This window comes from Corylus avellana, chromosome 6 (genome assembly GCF_965113065.1).
Source record: "Corylus avellana chromosome 6, dhCorAvel1.hap1.2, whole genome shotgun sequence".
Taxonomy (NCBI): Eukaryota; Viridiplantae; Streptophyta; class Magnoliopsida; order Fagales; family Betulaceae; genus Corylus; species Corylus avellana.
The window spans coordinates 11,678,497-11,696,889 of record NC_142495.1 but is presented as its reverse complement, the minus strand read 5'-3'; the positions used below and the strand labels follow the sequence as shown (position 1 = coordinate 11,696,889).

At 37.4% G+C, this 18,393-nt stretch overlaps 2 protein-coding genes across 2 annotated transcripts; both read left to right on the top strand.

Annotated features, from left to right (window-relative positions):
- The first annotated feature begins 2,144 nt into the window (after nucleotides 1-2,144).
- PME2 (pectin methylesterase 2) lies at nucleotides 2,145-6,568 on the top strand. The gene is made up of 2 exons (XM_059600520.2): nucleotides 2,145-3,288; nucleotides 5,662-6,568. The coding sequence occupies exons 1-2, from the start codon at nucleotides 2,220-2,222 to the stop codon at nucleotides 6,351-6,353; spliced, it is 1,761 nt and encodes a 586-aa protein (XP_059456503.2). The 5' UTR covers nucleotides 2,145-2,219; the 3' UTR covers nucleotides 6,354-6,568.
- A 4,878-nt stretch (nucleotides 6,569-11,446) lies between these two features.
- On the top strand, nucleotides 11,447-14,685 carry PME1 (pectin methylesterase 1). The gene is made up of 2 exons (XM_059602999.2): nucleotides 11,447-12,661; nucleotides 13,784-14,685. The coding sequence occupies exons 1-2, from the start codon at nucleotides 11,596-11,598 to the stop codon at nucleotides 14,461-14,463; spliced, it is 1,746 nt and encodes a 581-aa protein (XP_059458982.1). The 5' UTR covers nucleotides 11,447-11,595; the 3' UTR covers nucleotides 14,464-14,685.
- The last annotated feature ends 3,708 nt before the right edge of the window (nucleotides 14,686-18,393 follow it).

The following is an 18,393-nucleotide window of genomic DNA, read 5'->3' as shown; positions in this document are numbered from 1 at the left end:
GTTTAAAAACCATCTTAAACCTCCGTAATCTATTAATCCATTCTTGTATAACATTTTGTACATTTTTCTGACAAAATAATTTCAATATAATTTTACTTCCAAATAAATAATAATTAGTAAAAAAAAATTCAATTTGTGTTCTATGGAGGCTTATCCTCCAAAGAAGGGTGGCCCAATAAAAGCTACCCTCACAGACAACTGACAAGGGGTAGTTGGTCACCATACCTGTGGTCCTGTGGATGCCAACCTCGATATGCCACAAGCAAGATGCTACGACCCTTTTATTATTTTGTTTAGATGTTAATAAAAAAAAAGAAAAGTTGGCAGAATTTCTACAAGGATTAATTTGAAAATAGAGTTTCCCAAGTGAGCTTTTGAGATAATTTTTTGAAGGATATGTTTGAAATTGCATTTGAGTGTTATAAAAGTGTTTTTAATATTTAAAAAATAAGTTTAAATAAAAAAAAAATACTCCTTTGATAAAAAAATTTAAAACATTTTTAATGGTTTAAAAAGCTTAAAAATAAATTTTTTATCCTAAAATACTTTTTGACTTAAAAACTTTATTTCTCAAACATAATCCCGAACGAGCTCTAAATATGCCTAATTCTCGGGGCTAATATGATCATTTTTCCTATACTTTACAAAGGAGAAAAAAAAAAGAAAAAGAAGGGATTTGTGTTAATTAGAAGAATTTGTTAGATTCTTTTTTTTTTTTTCGTTTTTTTAATCAGAACAATTTGAATATTTTAAGTCTAAAATATACACATGAATCACAAGCATCATTTCTTATTCATTTTAACGTAATAAATAGTACGGAAATGATAATTTTTTTTTTTTTTGACATGGATAATTTGAGAATACCAAGTAACACAAATGGTCTTTTAAAATTATTTTTGAAAATTGTAATTTAAAAAATTTTGGTTTTGAAATTTAAAATATTTACTTGTGTTATTTTTCGTTGTTTTAATATAAATTATATCGAATTGGTAATTCGAAGTGGTAATTTATGAGTGCTTTTACAAAAATTTATTAAAAAATATATATAAAGTTTGCAAGAATTGGCACGTGGATGTCAGAGGATGCAGAGCATCATTTGCGTATTTACGTACAAGAAATTTGAATTGACTACAAAGATGTGATGGTAAAGGAAATATAAAATAAATAAAAAATTACAGATAAAGACGACAAGACATTCCCGTCTTCACATTTGGTTAAAGTTTTGCAAGTTGCAAGCTGAATAAACCTTTAATATTTAAGGATTTAAAAGGAGATTAGATTAAGAAAAACAGTTGAAAAGACAAAAAAGTATTAATAAAAAAATGGAAAGGAAAGGATATTTTAACCACTTTCACGTGGGCTTTGTAATTTCATGCAATAAAATAGACTTAAAGAAACTTTGAAAAAAAAAAAAAAAAGAGAGAAATTAAAAAATTAAAAAAATTATAATTTTTACTATAAAATTATTTATATAATAATGTGATAATTAATATAATAATTTAAAAATTAAAAAGCTGAAAAACGTTTATTTATGCCGTTACATCAATTTATAAATAATTTAAGTAAAAGTGGTAGGGTACGTAACTAAAGCCACCCATTAGCATTACTTAATAGCATGCCACCTCTAAACCCCGTTACTAGGCTTAATATATATATATATATATATATTACAACATAATATATTTGGATAATGTAACACATTAAAGCTAATTTACTTTATGATATGTCAATTGTATGACTGTTATATTTTATTTTATTTTTTTTAACAAAAAAAATTATGTGTAAGGGAGATTAATTGTAGTTATTATATTTGAGTGTGACTATAATAATACATGCCTGCTGGGAGTATGTTCCATCGACCAACCCCGTAAAAAATTCAGTGTAACTCAAGATTACTAACATTAATAGGATTAACTATTCTCATTTCGAGAATTGAATTCTCGTTAACCACTTTAAAGATTTATTTAGGAAGATTGAATCACCACAAATAGTAATTGTTGACTGAAAATAGTTTATTAGCTTTGTAAATAATTTAATTATTCCGCTATATTAGTTTGTGAATAATTTAATAGAAAAGCCACTAGTAAAAACGAAGAAGCATCATTATTACAGTCTGTGACTTGGCTTTTTCTATATATATCAGTCTCCTTCGACTCGTCTCTACTCAGCTCTCCGTAGTAGTACTACTACTACACTCTCCCACTCTTTCCGCCATTAAAATGACCCAAATCAAGGAATTCATGGCGGAGAAAATGGAATCCGGAAAACACATTCACGTCTCCAAGAAAAGCAAGAAGCTGTTCTTGGCTCTTTTCGCAACCTTATTGATAGTAGCTGCAATTGTTGGCGTTGTCGCCGGAGTTAACTCCCGGAAGAACTCCGGCAACAACCAACTCTCCGCCGCCTCCCATGCCGTACTTAAAAGCTCGTGTAGCAGCACATTGTACCCCGATTTATGCTACTCAGCTATCGCCAACGCCCCCGGAGCCGGCGCCAAATTGGCCAGCCAAAAGGACGTCATAGAAAAGTCCTTGAATCTCACAACCGAAGCCGTTGAGCACAACTACTTCGCCGTCAAGAAGCTGATCAAAACCAGAAAGAATCTCACCAAGCGCGAGAAGACGGCTCTCCATGATTGCCTGGAGACCATTGACGAAACCCTCGATGAGCTCCACGAGGTGGTGGAAGATCTCCATCTGTACCCCAACAAGAAGTCGTTGTCCCTCCACGCTGACGACCTCAAAACACTAATCAGCTCTGCAATTACCAACCAAGAGACTTGCCTGGACGGGTTCTCGCACGACGAAGCCGACAAGCACGTGCGGGAGGTGTTGCTGGCGGGCGAGGAGCACGTGGAACGCATGTGTAGTAATGCGCTGGCGATGATCAAGAACATGACCGACACCGACATAGCCAACGAAAGAATGACGCTGAACCGGAAGCTGAAGGAGGACGTGGATGCGGACGTGGACGGAACAAAATGGCCGGAGTGGTTGTCGGTTGCGGACAGGCGGCTGTTGCAGTCTTCCTCCGTGACGCCGAACGTTGTCGTAGCGGCGGATGGAAGTGGCGACCACAAAACTGTGTCGGCGGCAGTGGCGGCTGCGCCGGAAAATAGTAAAACGAGGTACGTAATTCGGATCAAGGCGGGCGTGTACAGGGAAAACGTTGATGTGCCGAAGAAGAAGAAGAACATCATGTTTTTGGGAGATGGGAGAACATCCACCATCATCACAGCAAGCAGGAATGTGGTTGATGGCAGCACCACCTTCAATTCCGCCACAGTCGGTATGTCCTCCACCTTCGTTTTTATTTTTTATTTTTTATTTTTATTTTTTAGCAAATCTATTTATCAATTGGGATTCTGGGATAATGTTTTGGGATGTGTGAATAAATGTACGTTTGGCACATGTCGTGATGGGCTCCATTGATCAAGTTAGGTTGGTAAGTAAGTAAAAGTCGCAGCACATATTGAGATGCCTACGTTATCCACACCCATTAATGCCATCAAATTTCCGTATAGGTTAAATAAATATATCCATTGGTTACGTTTTCACCATTGTCACAAGTTTCTGAAGATATGTTTTGTTTGGCTTGTCAAGCATAAAACCCATGCTCTAGAGGAAGGAAACGACCAATTATTCTCTCTAGAATTGAAGAGCACATGTGGTTTGTTTGGAAATAGTTTTTCAAACTTTTGAAAATGGATTATTATTATATCTTTTCGGCGAAACATGTGTTGGGGCCTGCCAAATGAGAGTGTCCTTTTGTCCGCCTCGTCGTTTACCGCATAATGATCGGAACGCGGAATCGTTTTTACTAAAAGGAAGTCACAGAGATCTCTCTTTACTCTTTTTTATTTTCAATTAATATAGTTCTGGAGCATCTAAAGCATATATGCTTATATGCTTATATTCTATATTCTATATAGTATGTATATACAACTCAAAATAGTTTTGTGCCGAAATATGTTTTCAGTTTAGGGCTAATGAATGCAAGTGCCGTTTACATCCGGTGATTAGTCGTTTTCACTTTAAATGGCTATATTTGACCTTTGGTTAATTGGTTCAATGCTCCCTGCCTTTTTCTTTTCTTCCCCACTTGGGTATTAGAAAGCTAGCAAGCAGGAAACTTCCTTCATCTTTCATTCTACTTGTTTTTATTACTTTTTTTGTATTTTTGTTTATTTTAAACGATTCGTTTATAGATTGTTTATTAAAAGATTTAATTGGGATAAGAAATAATATAATTAAGGTTAGTCCATTTTATAATATTTAAACAAACAGCTGTAGATGTAATTAGGGACCGAAGCAGGCGATGTTGTAGGGGACCGATCCGGGTCCCACAGGAACCCAACGCGCTTTTATAATCTAATATAATCTGCTGTCGTCTTTCGTTTTAATTGCAGTAGGGACAGGCCACGCGGGTGTACTAGCTTACGTGTAGGTTTCTTTTTTAAGTGATCGGTTGCATCTGTTTTTTTAGTAGGACAACTTGGAGCCTTTTTCTTTGTTATGTCATTTATGCGTCACAGCTCACTAGCCCAGCATCTCAATTTAAAGCCTTTAAATGGGCAATTGGTACCATTTATGATACCGCTGAAAAGCACATGGTTTATTTATTTATTTATTTTTATTTTAAAAAAATTGGTCCAAATCTGTTTGCATAGAGAATAAGGTTGGTAGGGGCATCAAAAAAGAGTTTTGTGAACACTATTAAGCAACTGTCACATTAAAAACTTAAAAAATAAGAATAGAATATTAGAATAATTTATCTCCTCATTAAAAAAAAAAAAAAAAATTAGAAAAAAAATTAGAAGAATGCAAGAGAAGAACAATAGCCCATGAGGGTGGCAGGGGTGGTTGCGCGCCACCCTAGAAATGGCGGGGGTGGACCGCAGCCACCCTCGATGGGCGGCCTTTGGGGGTGGCCGCGAGCCACCTCCTATACCCTGGGGGTGGCCGTGAACCACCCCAGTGGCTTGGGGGGTGGCTGCGATCCACCCCCAATAGCTGGATCTCTCTCTCCCCCTCTCTCTCTCTTGTTGCTACCTCCCAATGATGAGATCTCTCTCCCTTTTTCCGCCGAAACTCTCTCTCTCTTTCTCTTCGCCGGAGGCGATGTGAGGCAGCATCGGTGGCGCCAGCGGATCCATGTGGTTAAGCAGCCTTTACCAAAAAAAAAAAAAAAAAGAAAAATTAGTAAGGCCTTGAAAAGAGAGAGAGAGATTATTTAGCATTCATTGAGGGCTGAAAAATAAAGACGAAAGGTGATAAAGGGTTGTTTAAAGATTCAAACAAAAGCACATGTACCCTACCCTTCCTTTTTTCACTTTTTTTTGTCATCATCCCTAATCAAATTCTAAATACATAACAATAATTGATTAGTAATTTTGCTTTAAAAAAGAAAAGAATTATTTTTAAATATTTTATATTTAATATAAAATTGCATTATATTGTTATCCTATAATTAAAAAGACATTATCTTCATTTTAACATTTTGCTTAAGGTCCCAATTTATATTGAGCCTCTCCGGTTCAATTATTGAGTAATGTTAGAAAGAGGATCTTCAGCGATCTCAAATGTGACTAATTTTTTAAAAAATTGTTATTGAATTTTAGATTTTATTTAATTGAAATATTTGTTTTCCATGTGGTTGCAGCGGCGGTTGGCGAAGGATTTTTGGCCCGGGACATAACCTTCCAAAACTCAGCTGGTCCCTCAAAGCACCAAGCCGTAGCTCTCCGGGTCGGGGCGGACCTCTCGGCATTTTACCGTTGCGATGTGCTTGCATACCAAGACAGCCTTTACGTGCACTCCAACCGCCAGTTTTACGTGGGCTGCCTGGTTGCAGGCACCGTAGATTTCATCTTTGGAAACGCCGCTGCCGTGCTGCAAGACTGTGACATCCATGCACGACGCCCGAATGCGGGTCAAAAGAACATGGTCACAGCCCAAGGCCGAACCGACCCGAACCAAAACACCGGAATCGTAATCCATAAATGCAGAATCGGAGCCACATCTGATTTGCTGCCCGTGCAGAGTAGCTTTCCGACGTATCTTGGCCGACCCTGGAAGGAATATTCCAGGACCGTTATTTTGCAGTCGTCGATAAGTGACGTAATTGTCCCCGCCGGATGGCACGAGTGGGATGGGACTTTTGCGCTTGACACATTGTTCTATGGGGAATATCAGAACACCGGCGCCGGCGCTGGAACCTCAGGCAGGGTGAGCTGGAAGGGGTTCAAGGTGATCACTAGCGCTTCTGAGGCTCAAGCTTATACTCCCGGGAATTTCATTGCCGGCAGTAGTTGGTTGGGTTCTACTGGTTTTCCATTTTCTCTTGGTCTTTAAAAAGCATATAAGAACGTTGTCAATAATGCTCTGTGGAAGCATTGGTCGGTTGGAAGTCTTGTGCGGCATTGCTTGCTAAAGACGGCTAATTATTTGATATATAAGATGAGCATGTGATATTTGTGAATGTCTGTTTAGCATGGATTGTCATCATCATTAGAATTAATGTTTGTGAGTTTTCAAAGAGAAGTGAATGCATTGCCGTTTTTCTGTCTTTTTATTTTCTTAATTTTTATCATTGATGTTCTCCTTTATTGTAAGAGTATTGGGAAGGGAGAAGGGGTGGAAGTGTCGACTGTGATTGAATGAATTCTTCTGGACCTAGACCTTGTAATTTTCGGGCAAAATTGATTTAATCAAGTGGCAATTTTAAGAATAGTATAAATTTGTCCCTAAGAGATAGCTCAATCGGCTGGAACCACGCATAATAAAGCGGATGTCACTAGTTCGAATCCCTCTCTCCCCTCTTGTGCGGACACGTAAAAAAAAAAATAGAATAGTAAAAATTTGATCCTAGGCCTCTTTAATACTATATATGTGAGAGAAAAACCTTAATTTCTGCTAGGTTTTAGAGTGCTGGCAAATTCTTGTGTCTAATTGATGTTGGATAAGAGCTTCTCATAGCGTATGGGTGCTGGATGGATGAGATTGCAGACTTCCCTTGGGCCTTGATGCATATTGAAACCCAATGTTTGGGGTTTCTATTGTAGAGGTTGAACTCAAAAGTGTGTTGGAAAACATAAACAAAGCCTAAGACGTACAGTAAGACATGCATGTGTACACAAATTTTCTACTAATTTTAATGCTTGATCTTTACGTATAAGAAAAATAATTAATATTTAATATAATCACAGTTGAAAAAATTCCAATTTCCTGTGATCCATTTTTTTAAATGAGAAAAATAACCTTGAAAATAATTTCAAAAGACAAAATGATTGGAAAGCATGGCAAGAAAGAAAAGAAAAAAGATAAATAAAAAAGCTTGAGAGTATTCATTGGCGTAATCAGCGGTTACGCGTATGGAGCTTTCACATCATCACATCACATTCACATGCAGGTGTGGTGTATGCATGGCCGTCCAAATGTACGTATAGGATCCAACTATTAATCCAATATCTCAAGTGAATCCTTTGAACCTTTCAATTTTCATTTAAAAATTTGTAAGACTTTCGCATTCTTGAGAAAGTGAAAGAAAACGTAGAGTTGGACAATAAAATAAGAATAGCATTCACAACATCATGGATTGCTTGTAGAAACACAATTATCAAATCGATCTCTTACATGATTTGCGGTGAGTGACATTGCATAAGGTTGTATTATTTTAGGTATATCTAATTAACAAAAAGAAAGAAAGAAAGTAGGATTTGACTATTTCTTGTCATCTTTTGTTTTCTTATATTTAAATATCCATCCACTAAGAGCCTGACACCTGAAAAATTTATCTTGCAATGGAACATATTGTTAGGTGCATAAAAGCTTATGGTACCAGAATGTGCCTACATTTTGTACTAAAATTTGACTTCTCTATAATGACTGCATTGACTCGACTGAATTTTGTAGATTGTAGAGAAAATTTGGAAGTTTTTGTGGGCTTTGAATGTGCATGGTGTGGTGAGAGTCTTTCTTTATAAGACATGTAATAATCTGCTTCCAATCAAAGAAAATTTATTCAAAAAGAAAGTGACGCAAGACCCTTTGTGTCCGATGTGTGGGGTGGAGGAGGAAAACATGTCATATTTTGCGGCGATATCCTTCATTATGTGTAGCATGGGGAGAATGTTCTCGAAAAATTCAAAAAATGTGATAGAAGTGGGGACGATTTTCTCCAAGTGGTAGGTGACCTCTAGCAAAAGCTTGAAAAGGAAAGGGTAAAATTCACATAGTCCTATTAAACTACTACCCAATTGACAATGTACATCTCAAACTTTCAATTGTAATAATGTCATCCTCCCTACCTACCAAAAAATTGTCAATGTCCCCCCTTAGGGTTAGCAAAAAGATAAAAATGTCCATGTGTTTTTCTCAATAAGACAAAAATACCCCTGTAAATTCAAAAAATAAAATTTTAATTTTTTTAGAAAAGAAAATTTTAATTTAAAAAGAAAGATTTTTATTTTAAAAAAAAATTTATTTTTTAAACGAAAATTTTTTATTTTCTTAAACAAAAATTGTTATTTTTTTTCAAAACAGAAATGTTTATTTTTAAAAGTTATTAAAAAAATATTTTTTATAAAAAAACAGACAGAAATTTTTAATTTTTTTTCTTATACAGTGGATTTTTTTTTTTAATTTTAAATTTGCCACCCTTTGGAATTTTTTTTTTTAATTTTATTTTTAGGTCTAGGTTTTTTCTAGAAGTGTTAGTAATTTTTTTTAAAATTTTTATTTTACTAAGGGTAGTTTTGTCATTGGGAGGAACATTGACAATTTTTTGTAGTTTGGAGGGTGGGGGAAATTGTCCCAATTAAAATTTTGAGTGGTAATTTAAGAAGAATATGTGAACTCTTTCCAAAAGGAAAATATCAAATTAGTGGCCACTGTTGCATGTAGGATCAATATGGCTACATAGAAATGCAGTGGTGGACCTGGTGGTTGGGGGTGAGCTTTTGCACCCAGCACAGCTTGTCAAATATGCGAAGGAAGTTGTAGAGGAATACTATGCAGCAGAACAAAAAGAAAGCTAAATAGATATGGGAAATTGTAGGTACTCATGTCCTAACGTGTACTTTGGCCATTTTAAAAATTTTAAAAAAATTTTAGAACGTTGAACTATCACCCTTAAATGGTTTATGGTGATTGAAAATGCTATAAATTTATAGAATATCCGACAAAGTTATATATAAAAATATTAAACAAACAAAAATTATACGCAATTAAGTTCGAAATATCATTAGATTGAGAGTATTATAAATATAGTCGACGGATCTTATAATATATTATATATACATATAACTATGTGGATAGAGGAATCGACATATGGTGTTTCCGGTACGTAGCTTCCCACTTCCTCCCCAAAAAATCCGGCAACATTTTACGCGTATTGTTTTTCATTTTGTCACCTTGCTATGTACAGCTCGAACCATTCTAAAGCGTTTGGTCCACGAAACCGGGGTTGGTCTAATACCACAGTAAAATATTTAGACATGGAATAAATTATGATATGTATAAATCAATTATTTATTATTATACTTTTTTTTTAATATGTTATTATTTCATTGATATAACAATCAAATGGAGCAAAATGCTTCGTATAATGCCAAAGATACAATTTAAAATCTTCACAACCTAAACATTATCTATGACACACATAATAACATCTCGAGCTATTACAAGACAATATCTGTTGTGAGTACACTTGTGAGTGTTGTGTCCCACATTGAGAAAATATTAAAGAAAAGAGTGCTTAATATCTCTAAGTGAACCTTAGCCCATTAGCTTAGGCTTTTGGGCTAGAGTTGTGTTTAATTATGTATATTAATGTACTCTGGGTAAAAAACAATTAGTTTCAAATTTACAGTAAATTCTAACGAATCACGTCTATATCCATTACTAGGTCATTGATTTTCTGGCTTTTTCATTTCTGCTACTAGTGCTTTACCAAATACAATCCCCTTTACTGTCTTTACCATAGTGACAATTCTTATTTATAAGGATTCGTAAAACCAAAACCTAAGAAACTGATTAAAACTTTACTTCATAGATCGCTACTGAAAGCAGATCTAGAGAGAAGACAATCTTATTTGAAAACAACAAAAACCCAACACGCGACACCGCCAGCTAGCCACGCGTAGCCACTATTAGCTATTTGTAGAAGGGACCACTACATCCCTGATCGGGGTAGCCAATCTTCACAACTGCTTCAAATTCAGCCTAAAAACCATGCATAGACATGCCCTCGTGCACAACTTTAGTAGGTGGAATGTTTATGCACCCCGAGGATCATTGACATATGCGCCTCGTGCTATCCACAGTGGAGGCGAAAAAAGGACCCCGGGAGGGGGAAGGGAGTCGTATACCTATTTTATTTGTGTACTACCATTTATAGAGAAAAAAATTTTGAAAAGCGTTAGTATTTCTGAAAAAAAAAAAGAAAGAAAGTGTATAATGCATTTTTGTCTCATTTGCTTTATGTTTTCAAACCCATCTTTATGACCTTGTTGAACCCAAATTACCCAATTCTTCTTAAGCTAACTTTTTCACTATATCAATTTTTTTTTTTTTTTTTTTTTGACTTGTCCACCGAAGAGGGTTTGAAAAATTCGAATTAGTGACCTCCACTTCATTAGGCGTGGTCCCTGCCGATTGAGCTACCTCTTGAGTACTTCACTATATCAAATTAAACTCCAATGATGTAATAATCCTTACACATTTGTTCTTTTTAATTATTAATTTATATCTCTCTTGTGTATTTTGGTAGTTGATTATAACATCTATAGTCTAACGAAAAATTCATATTATATTCAATCCACCTTTTTTAAAAAATAATAATAATAAGGGTTAAATACTAAATACCCCATGAGGTTTTATAACTTTATTTTTTTTCCATAGGATTTTATTTTTATCAAGTTTTGATAATAGACCAAATTAGTAATTGTGTCCGTTGACCGTTAGTTGATTTAACAGAATTTCACGTGGATCAATCAAATATTGACACGTGGCACCCACTTAATTTTTTTTTTTTTGAATTAAAAAAAAATGTATATATATATAAAGAAAAAAATTGGCCACCCCCTTGGCCATTTGGGAGCCACCCCCTTTGTCAACATTTGATTTGTTAACGTGAAATTTTGTTAAGTCAACTAACAGTCAACTGACAGAATGATTCATTTGGTCTATTATCAAAACCACATAGACCTCCTGTGATAAAAATAAAACTATAAAAAAAAAAAATAAAGATATGAAACCCTGAAGATATTTAGTATTTAATTCTATCCTATCCCCGATCCTATTCCCGGTCACAAGTACTACTAGATGCGCCACTTGGAGTAGAACGCGTATGTTTCTTATTGGAATTAATATGAATAAAAACTTATTTGATTTGATTAATGATAATCTTAATTACTCTTAAGTCTTAAACAAGAAGCCTCGTAGAAATAGATTCTGTCTTTCCCCCTGCTCTTATAAAAACACATCCAACCCATTTCAACCCTCCAATCTTCTTGCTTTTTCCCATCAACGAAAACCCCTGAAAATATATTCCCCCACCACTACTCAATCAACAACAAAAAGTAATCAAATTATAATGGATTCGATCAAGTCCTTCAAGGGCTACGGCAAGGTGGACGAGATTGAACAGCAAGCATTCCGGAAAAGGACACGGAGGCGTCTGATCATCGTCATTGTCTCCTCCATCGTCCTTTTAACGGTGGTTATCGGCGCAGTTGCGGGAATCTTGATACACAAGCGCAACAGCTCGTCGCCTTCACCCAACTCGGTTCCCACGGCCGAGTTGACCCCGGCCGCGTCACTCAAAGCGCTCTGCAGTGTGACTCAGTACCCAACCTCGTGCTTGTCCAGCATCTCCTCCTTGGACACCACCAACACCACCGATCCGGAGGTCCTCTTCAAGCTCTCTCTACACGTCGCCATCAACGAGCTCTCCAAGCTCGCCGCCGACTTACCGGCGAGGCTCATCGCCGGCACCAACGACGCGAATCTCAAAGCCGCTCTAAATGTCTGTCAAGACCTTTTTGAAGACGCGGTGGATCGGCTCAATGATTCCATATCATCCATGGAAGTCGGTCAAGGCGAGAAGCTATTAACGTCGGCGAAGATCAACGACTTGGAGACATGGCTGAGCGCCTCCATCACCGACCAAGAAACCTGCCTGGACACACTGCAAGAGCTCAACTCCACGCTGGTTGACGATGTGAGGACCGCCATGGAGAATTCCACCGAATTCGCCAGCAATAGTTTGGCAATCGTGGCCAAGATTCTCGGTTTACTGTCGAATTTTAACATTCCCATTCACCGGAGGCGGCTGCTCGGGTTCGGAGGGGAATTTCCGGAGTGGGTTAGCCCCGGTGACCGGAGATTGCTGGAGGAGACCAGCACGACGGCGTCTGCGACGGTGGCGAAGGACGGCAGCGGGGACTATAAGACGATCACCGAGGCGGTGGCGGCAGTGCCGAAGAAGAGCGAAACGAGATTTGTGATATATGTAAAGGAAGGAAACTATTCTGAAAATGTGATACTGGATAAGAACAAGTGGAATGTGATGATGTACGGGGATGGCCCGACTAAGACCATCGTCTCGGGCAACTTGAACTTCGTCGACGGCACTCCCACCTTCAAAACCGCCACTTTCGGTATGTTCGGCTTATCTTCATCACTTTCTTTTTGTCCACTAAATCATAATTATTAATAATCATTAATTAGTAAAACATAAACATATTCCTTAAAATAAGAAAAAAGTAAAAGCCTGGCTGTCATAAAAGTTATAAATAAAGCAACCATAAATCTGCGTAATATTAAAGCTATTAAAGATTATTGTTGTTTCTAGGACCTTGTCGGGAATAGGATCCTCTCCATTTCAAAATTTCTCCATTTCCTCCATTTAGTGCATTTTGAAGGGTATTGTATTTAATGCACTACCATTATTAAAACTTTTGGACAACACTACCCTTCAAAATGCACTAAATAGAGGAAATGGAGGGATTTTGAAATGGAGAGGATCCTTTTCCACCTTGTCGGGCCTCTGAGGTAGGTAAATGTGATTAATTAGCTATCTGTCAAATATAATGTGATTTCTGCGCAACGCCATGATTGTTCCCCAGAATTTGATAGAGAAAACCCATGTGCCATGTGTGGATGATACCAAAGGAAACTACATGGTTTTATGTGTAACCATGTGAATTGGATGCCACTATCTTATCTTAAAATTCGATCCCTACTATTTTTTACGCTATTAGAATAAAATTGCATGTTGATCCTGTGAGTGGCCGAGGCCCCCACCATGTGCGTGTCTGTCTGGTTTATATTTACATTTGGTCCCACTTGTTACATAATTGACGGTCCATACGAGTCCAGGCCTGCAAATGCTATTAAAAATATCATTAATCCAAAGATAAATATTATTATTTATTTGTTATCTTTGCTGGTTAAGCTATCCCTATTAGGTTATCACCAATTCATAAAAATAAAAATAAAAAAGTCTAAAATAAACGCAAATCAAATCTTACTGTAAATAATATGGAAAGATTTTCTAAGATAGCGCCACGTTAGTGGGATAGGATGTTCTTTGGTCTGTCCGATTCTTTGTTGGCCCACGACACTAACATCGGAACATGCTTTCCCGATTTTTGCGCTTGTCCCGGGACCCAGAAAATGTGTTCTCACTTCATATTATCTTATTTTATTACATGATTCATTACTTTGAATATTCAATTTATTGATATTGATTATTATAAATTTTTAAATGTGATGAACAGCGGTGGCGGGGAAGGGGTTCATTGCAAAAGAAATGGGATTCTTTAACACAGCAGGGGCTGCGAAGCACCAGGCGGTTGCCTTCCGGTCAGGTTCCGATCTGTCCGTGCTGTACAAATGCTCATTCAACGCCTTCCAGGACACCCTCTACGCCCACTCCAACCGCCAGTTCTACCGCGAATGCGACATTACCGGCACCATCGACTTCATATTCGGAAACGCAGCCGCGGTCTTCCAGGGCTGCAACATCCAGCCCCGGCAGCCCATGTCCAACCAGTTCAACACCATCACAGCTCAGGGCAAGAAGGATCCGAATCAGAACACCGGCATTTCCATCCAAAAATCGTCTTTCTCCCCTTTCGACAACCTTACAGCGCCGACGTACCTTGGAAGGCCCTGGAAAGAATACTCCACCACAGTTATTATGCAGTCGGATATCGGGTCGTTCTTGAATCCGGTGGGGTGGATAGAATGGGTCTCCAAAGTTGAGCCGCCGAACACCATATTCTACGCGGAATACCAGAATACAGGGGAGGGAGCAACTGTAGACAAACGGGTTAAATGGGCCGGTTATAAGCCCACTCTAACGGCGGATGAGGCTGCCAAGTTTACCGTGGACTCCTTTATACAGGGCAGTGATTGGTTACCACAAACTGAAGTCAAGTTCGATGCATCCTTATGATCTGACAAAATGAAAGGCAAGAGATTAAAAAGGAAATAACGGAATATATAGATTTTTCTTTTCGACATAAAAATTGTTGTGTGACTTTTTTTTGTTTTTTTTTTAACATGTTGGCACAAGAGGGAGAGGGGCTTCGAATTAGTGACCTTCGCTCCGTTAAATGTGATCCCAGCTAATTGAGCTACCTCTTGGGAATGTGTGTGTAAAACTCAAAACGTTATACATAGTGAGTGTTTTTTTTTTTTTTAAAAAAAAACATTCTTTCAGTTGTAGTTAAACTCCTACCAAATTTTATGATCGAGATTGAATGAATCATAAAGACGGCTTTTATACATTGTTTGACATCTTAAAAAACAATGAGTTTGAGTTTTTTGGAATTACCAATGGTAGTTTGATATAGGAGGGATCCCTCCTCTTCCTTTCTCTTCATCTCTCTTCTCTCTCCTTTGCTTAGATTCGCTTTCCAGACTTTTTGCTGGCCTGTCATGTTCTACTCACCACCATCTCACTAGATCTAACGGGGTTTATAGATCTATTTTCTTCAAAATCAGATTTGGCTTTTTCCATCAATTCCGTACATCCATGCTACCGTTCACCGTGCTCGCCGGCCACCCTTCTTCCAGCCGCCAGCCTTTATGCATCAGGTTGAAGGCTGGGAGTAGGGTGTTTTTTACTATATTTTTGATTTTGTAGTTTCATTTTTTGCTTATGAATAAGACAAGTTTGCTGTTGCTTGAGCTGCAGTAGGTCTTGGATTTGATGTTTTTTTATGTTTTACTTAAGAATAACATAATAGTTTTTAGTAGGTCTTTAATTTTCTTTTGATTCTTTCTGGGAGTAAACTATTGACTAACGACAGAGGAGTTTATGGAGGAATTGTCATTGATGAAAGAGACAGCGACCAAAGATGTGATTCATAGGTTTATGCTGCAGATCTATATACTGATTGTGATGATGACATTTCTAAGGTGTTGTTATGTTATAACCCGAAAGGCTATTGGGTATGTTATAAATAGTGTTGGGGTCGTAGAGTTTTCAACCTGTATATTTGGCATTGAATGATGGAGAGAGGTTTGTGCGTTACCAAGGCAAATAATTTTAGTTTTCACCATATCAAACCCAATTGCCTTGGTAACATACAAACCTTTGCATTTGCTTGGACAGTTAGATGTAATGGAAGGCTCGAATTTTAAAATTTGCGAATCTTAAGTTTTACAAAATCGAAGGGGATCCGAATCCATCCTATTCCTAGGTTGGCTTGGCTTCAAACTCCAAATTGTGATGAGACCCTTTTGAAGACTTGGGATCGAGCACACATGTAGAAGGCTTGAGCGCACATGTGCTTGAGCGTACCATTCCTTGGGCTCAAGCGAACGTGGGTGTCTGAATTCAGCAGAAGTCTAAATCCAATATAGAAAGGGTTTTAGGTCTCATACTTCGACTAGAAGACTGACTACGGTTTTTCTAGGACTTCTAGGGTTTCTATGATTTGTTTACACCATATAAATTGGCATCAAAGTCATGAAGAAATGACACACTGCTAGCTGGGAGCAAATTCGTACAAAATCTTCTTGGAGGCTTGAAGAGTTGAAGAGAAGAAAATCATGGTAGGAGGCCATCCTAGCAGAGTCATGAGTAGCTAAACTCTTAATGGAGTATTGATGTAACCCTATCCAAGCACAATAGTTTGATTGTATTTTAATTTATAGATTTTCTTCATATGCATAATGGTTGTATAATTCAGAGGATTGCTACTATTTATTATTGTTCTTAAAGTTTTATTGCAATTGTTCTTAATTTCAAAACTGAATTTTGGTGAAATTCTTATCTTGTCTTAAAAAGCTTTTACCTTTATTGAACTCAAATCATTCTTGTTTTCTATGATTATGAGAATGATGATTATACAATGGTTTTACTTGACACCTGATCAAGAGGTTTTGATAGGCCATGCCTAGGGAAGACAAATCGAACTACACCCTAGTTTAGTGTAATTTAGGTAGATGGTCCATACCAACCAAAGATGGGTTATGCTTATTGCTTGATTATGTGTATCATATTAAGGAATTAGATAGTCCATACATAAGAAAGACGGATCGTACTGCATCTTATTGGTTAGGTGGACGGTCCATGCCAACTAAAGATGGATTATACTTATTTCTTAATAACAATACTTTCTTGATTATTTTTAGGGGAAACTTCACTGAGGGCCCTTGAACTTCCGGCCGATTTTACAGACCCCCCCTGAACTTCAAAAACTCTCATTTTGGACCCTTAAACTTCCATTTTCTCTCAAATAAGGCCCTTCCGTCTACCTGAAGCGTTAAAACCAAACGGAATGGACTTCACGTGACTTTCACGTGATTTTTTTACCTCAGCTTACCCCTTTTGCCCTCACACGCAGTCAACGAAAAAAGACAATCACTCACCCTCACACTCACTCACCCTCAGTCACAAAGTAACCAACATATAAGGCCTAAACACTACCGAAGCTGTCGAGGAAACCACCGAAAAGGAGAGAGCTCGAAGACCCACCGCCCAAGCTGTGCAAGAAACCACCGAGAACGAGAGAGATCGAAGACCCTCTACCCAAGCTGTGCAATAAACCACCGAGAACGAGAAAGGTCGAAGACCCACTACCGAAGCCGTGCAAGAAACCACCGAGAACGAGGAGCACGAAGACCCACTACCCAAGCTGTAGAAAAAAATCACTGGGGTGAAATATGGAGCACTCCGAGGGTGAGGTATGCGATTCAGGATCGAGCTATCCAATTTGCAAATGTGGGAGCAAAACAGTTATCAAAACTGCATCAACAAGCAAAAATTATGGCAAAAGGTTTTATGCTTGTGTTAATTATTTGGTAAGATGTGTTTTAGAATTTTTTTTTTTTCACATGAATTGAAGCTCATCCCCGTAATGCCCAAATTCTCTATTAATTGGGTAAACCCTAATATTTGTGACCATTGTTTTTGTGACCCTAATTTACGTGATTATGCAGAATGAACAAAACCGTGGTTGCAATTATTTTAAATGGGTTGAACCTGAAATTTGTGTGTGTGGTGATCGAGTGATGTCGATGTTGATGGAGTGGCAGAATGAGTTGAAGTCCGAAAGGGCAATGGAAATCTTCAAATGCAAGCTTGAGCTTGCTGAATACAAGTCCAAAATTGAAGTTGATGCTGCAAATTTTGAAGTTAAACTTCAAAGGGTTGAGACTGAGTATCGTTGGATGCAGCTGAAGTTTCGAGTTGCACTTGCATCTTTTTGGTGTCTTGTTGCTGTACTGATGTGTTTCCGTTTTTCTAATGGACTTGCAACAAGGCTGATGTTAAGCAGCTGAGATAGACATTTTGTTTTGTTTATTTCTATAAGACTTGTATGAACTGACGATTTTGGTAATGTATTCGCTGGTATTAGTTAGGTTGTAATATTTGCTATGGTTTGTATGGTTTTTGTTGGCACGACTGAGTCTAGTCATGCAGTGGATGGATTTTGTTGGCAAATTTCGTAGTGATTGTATTGAAATTGGTGGATTTTGTTGGCACAATTGACTCTAGTGAAGAAATGGATTTGTCCTCTTAATTCATGGTATTGACCCCAATTGATGTTATTGCTTGCTGTTGTGTTACCTTAATATCAAACAAATAAAACATTGGCTCAATATTTTCATCCACATGTTGTCAAGCACTACCAAATTTACACCAAAATTTACACGTATCCTTAAAACCAAATTTACACCAAAATCAATTCAAGCAGTACATATATTTAATCAGAACTACTTAAAGACTACTCCTTATTTACTTCTAATCCAAAATTTGGTCCAAATGTCGTAATACCCATACATGGCATCAAAATTAACCTACAATTCATGTCAATGCAATCACTAGCAATCAAACACCAAAATTTGGTCCAAATGTGTTGAACACATACAT

Bases quoted from the DNA above. Each gene is read 5' to 3' on its own strand.
- PME2 (XM_059600520.2), top strand. From the start codon at position 2,220: ATGACCCAAATCAAGGAATTCATGGCGGAGAAAATGGAATCCGGAAAA. The intron at 3,289-5,661 runs GTATGTCCTCCA...ATGTGGTTGCAG, and splicing joins CTTCAATTCCGCCACAGTCG to CGGCGGTTGGCGAAGGATTT.
- PME1 (XM_059602999.2), top strand. From the start codon at position 11,596: ATGGATTCGATCAAGTCCTTCAAGGGCTACGGCAAGGTGGACGAGATT. The intron at 12,662-13,783 runs GTATGTTCGGCT...TGTGATGAACAG, and splicing joins CTTCAAAACCGCCACTTTCG to CGGTGGCGGGGAAGGGGTTC.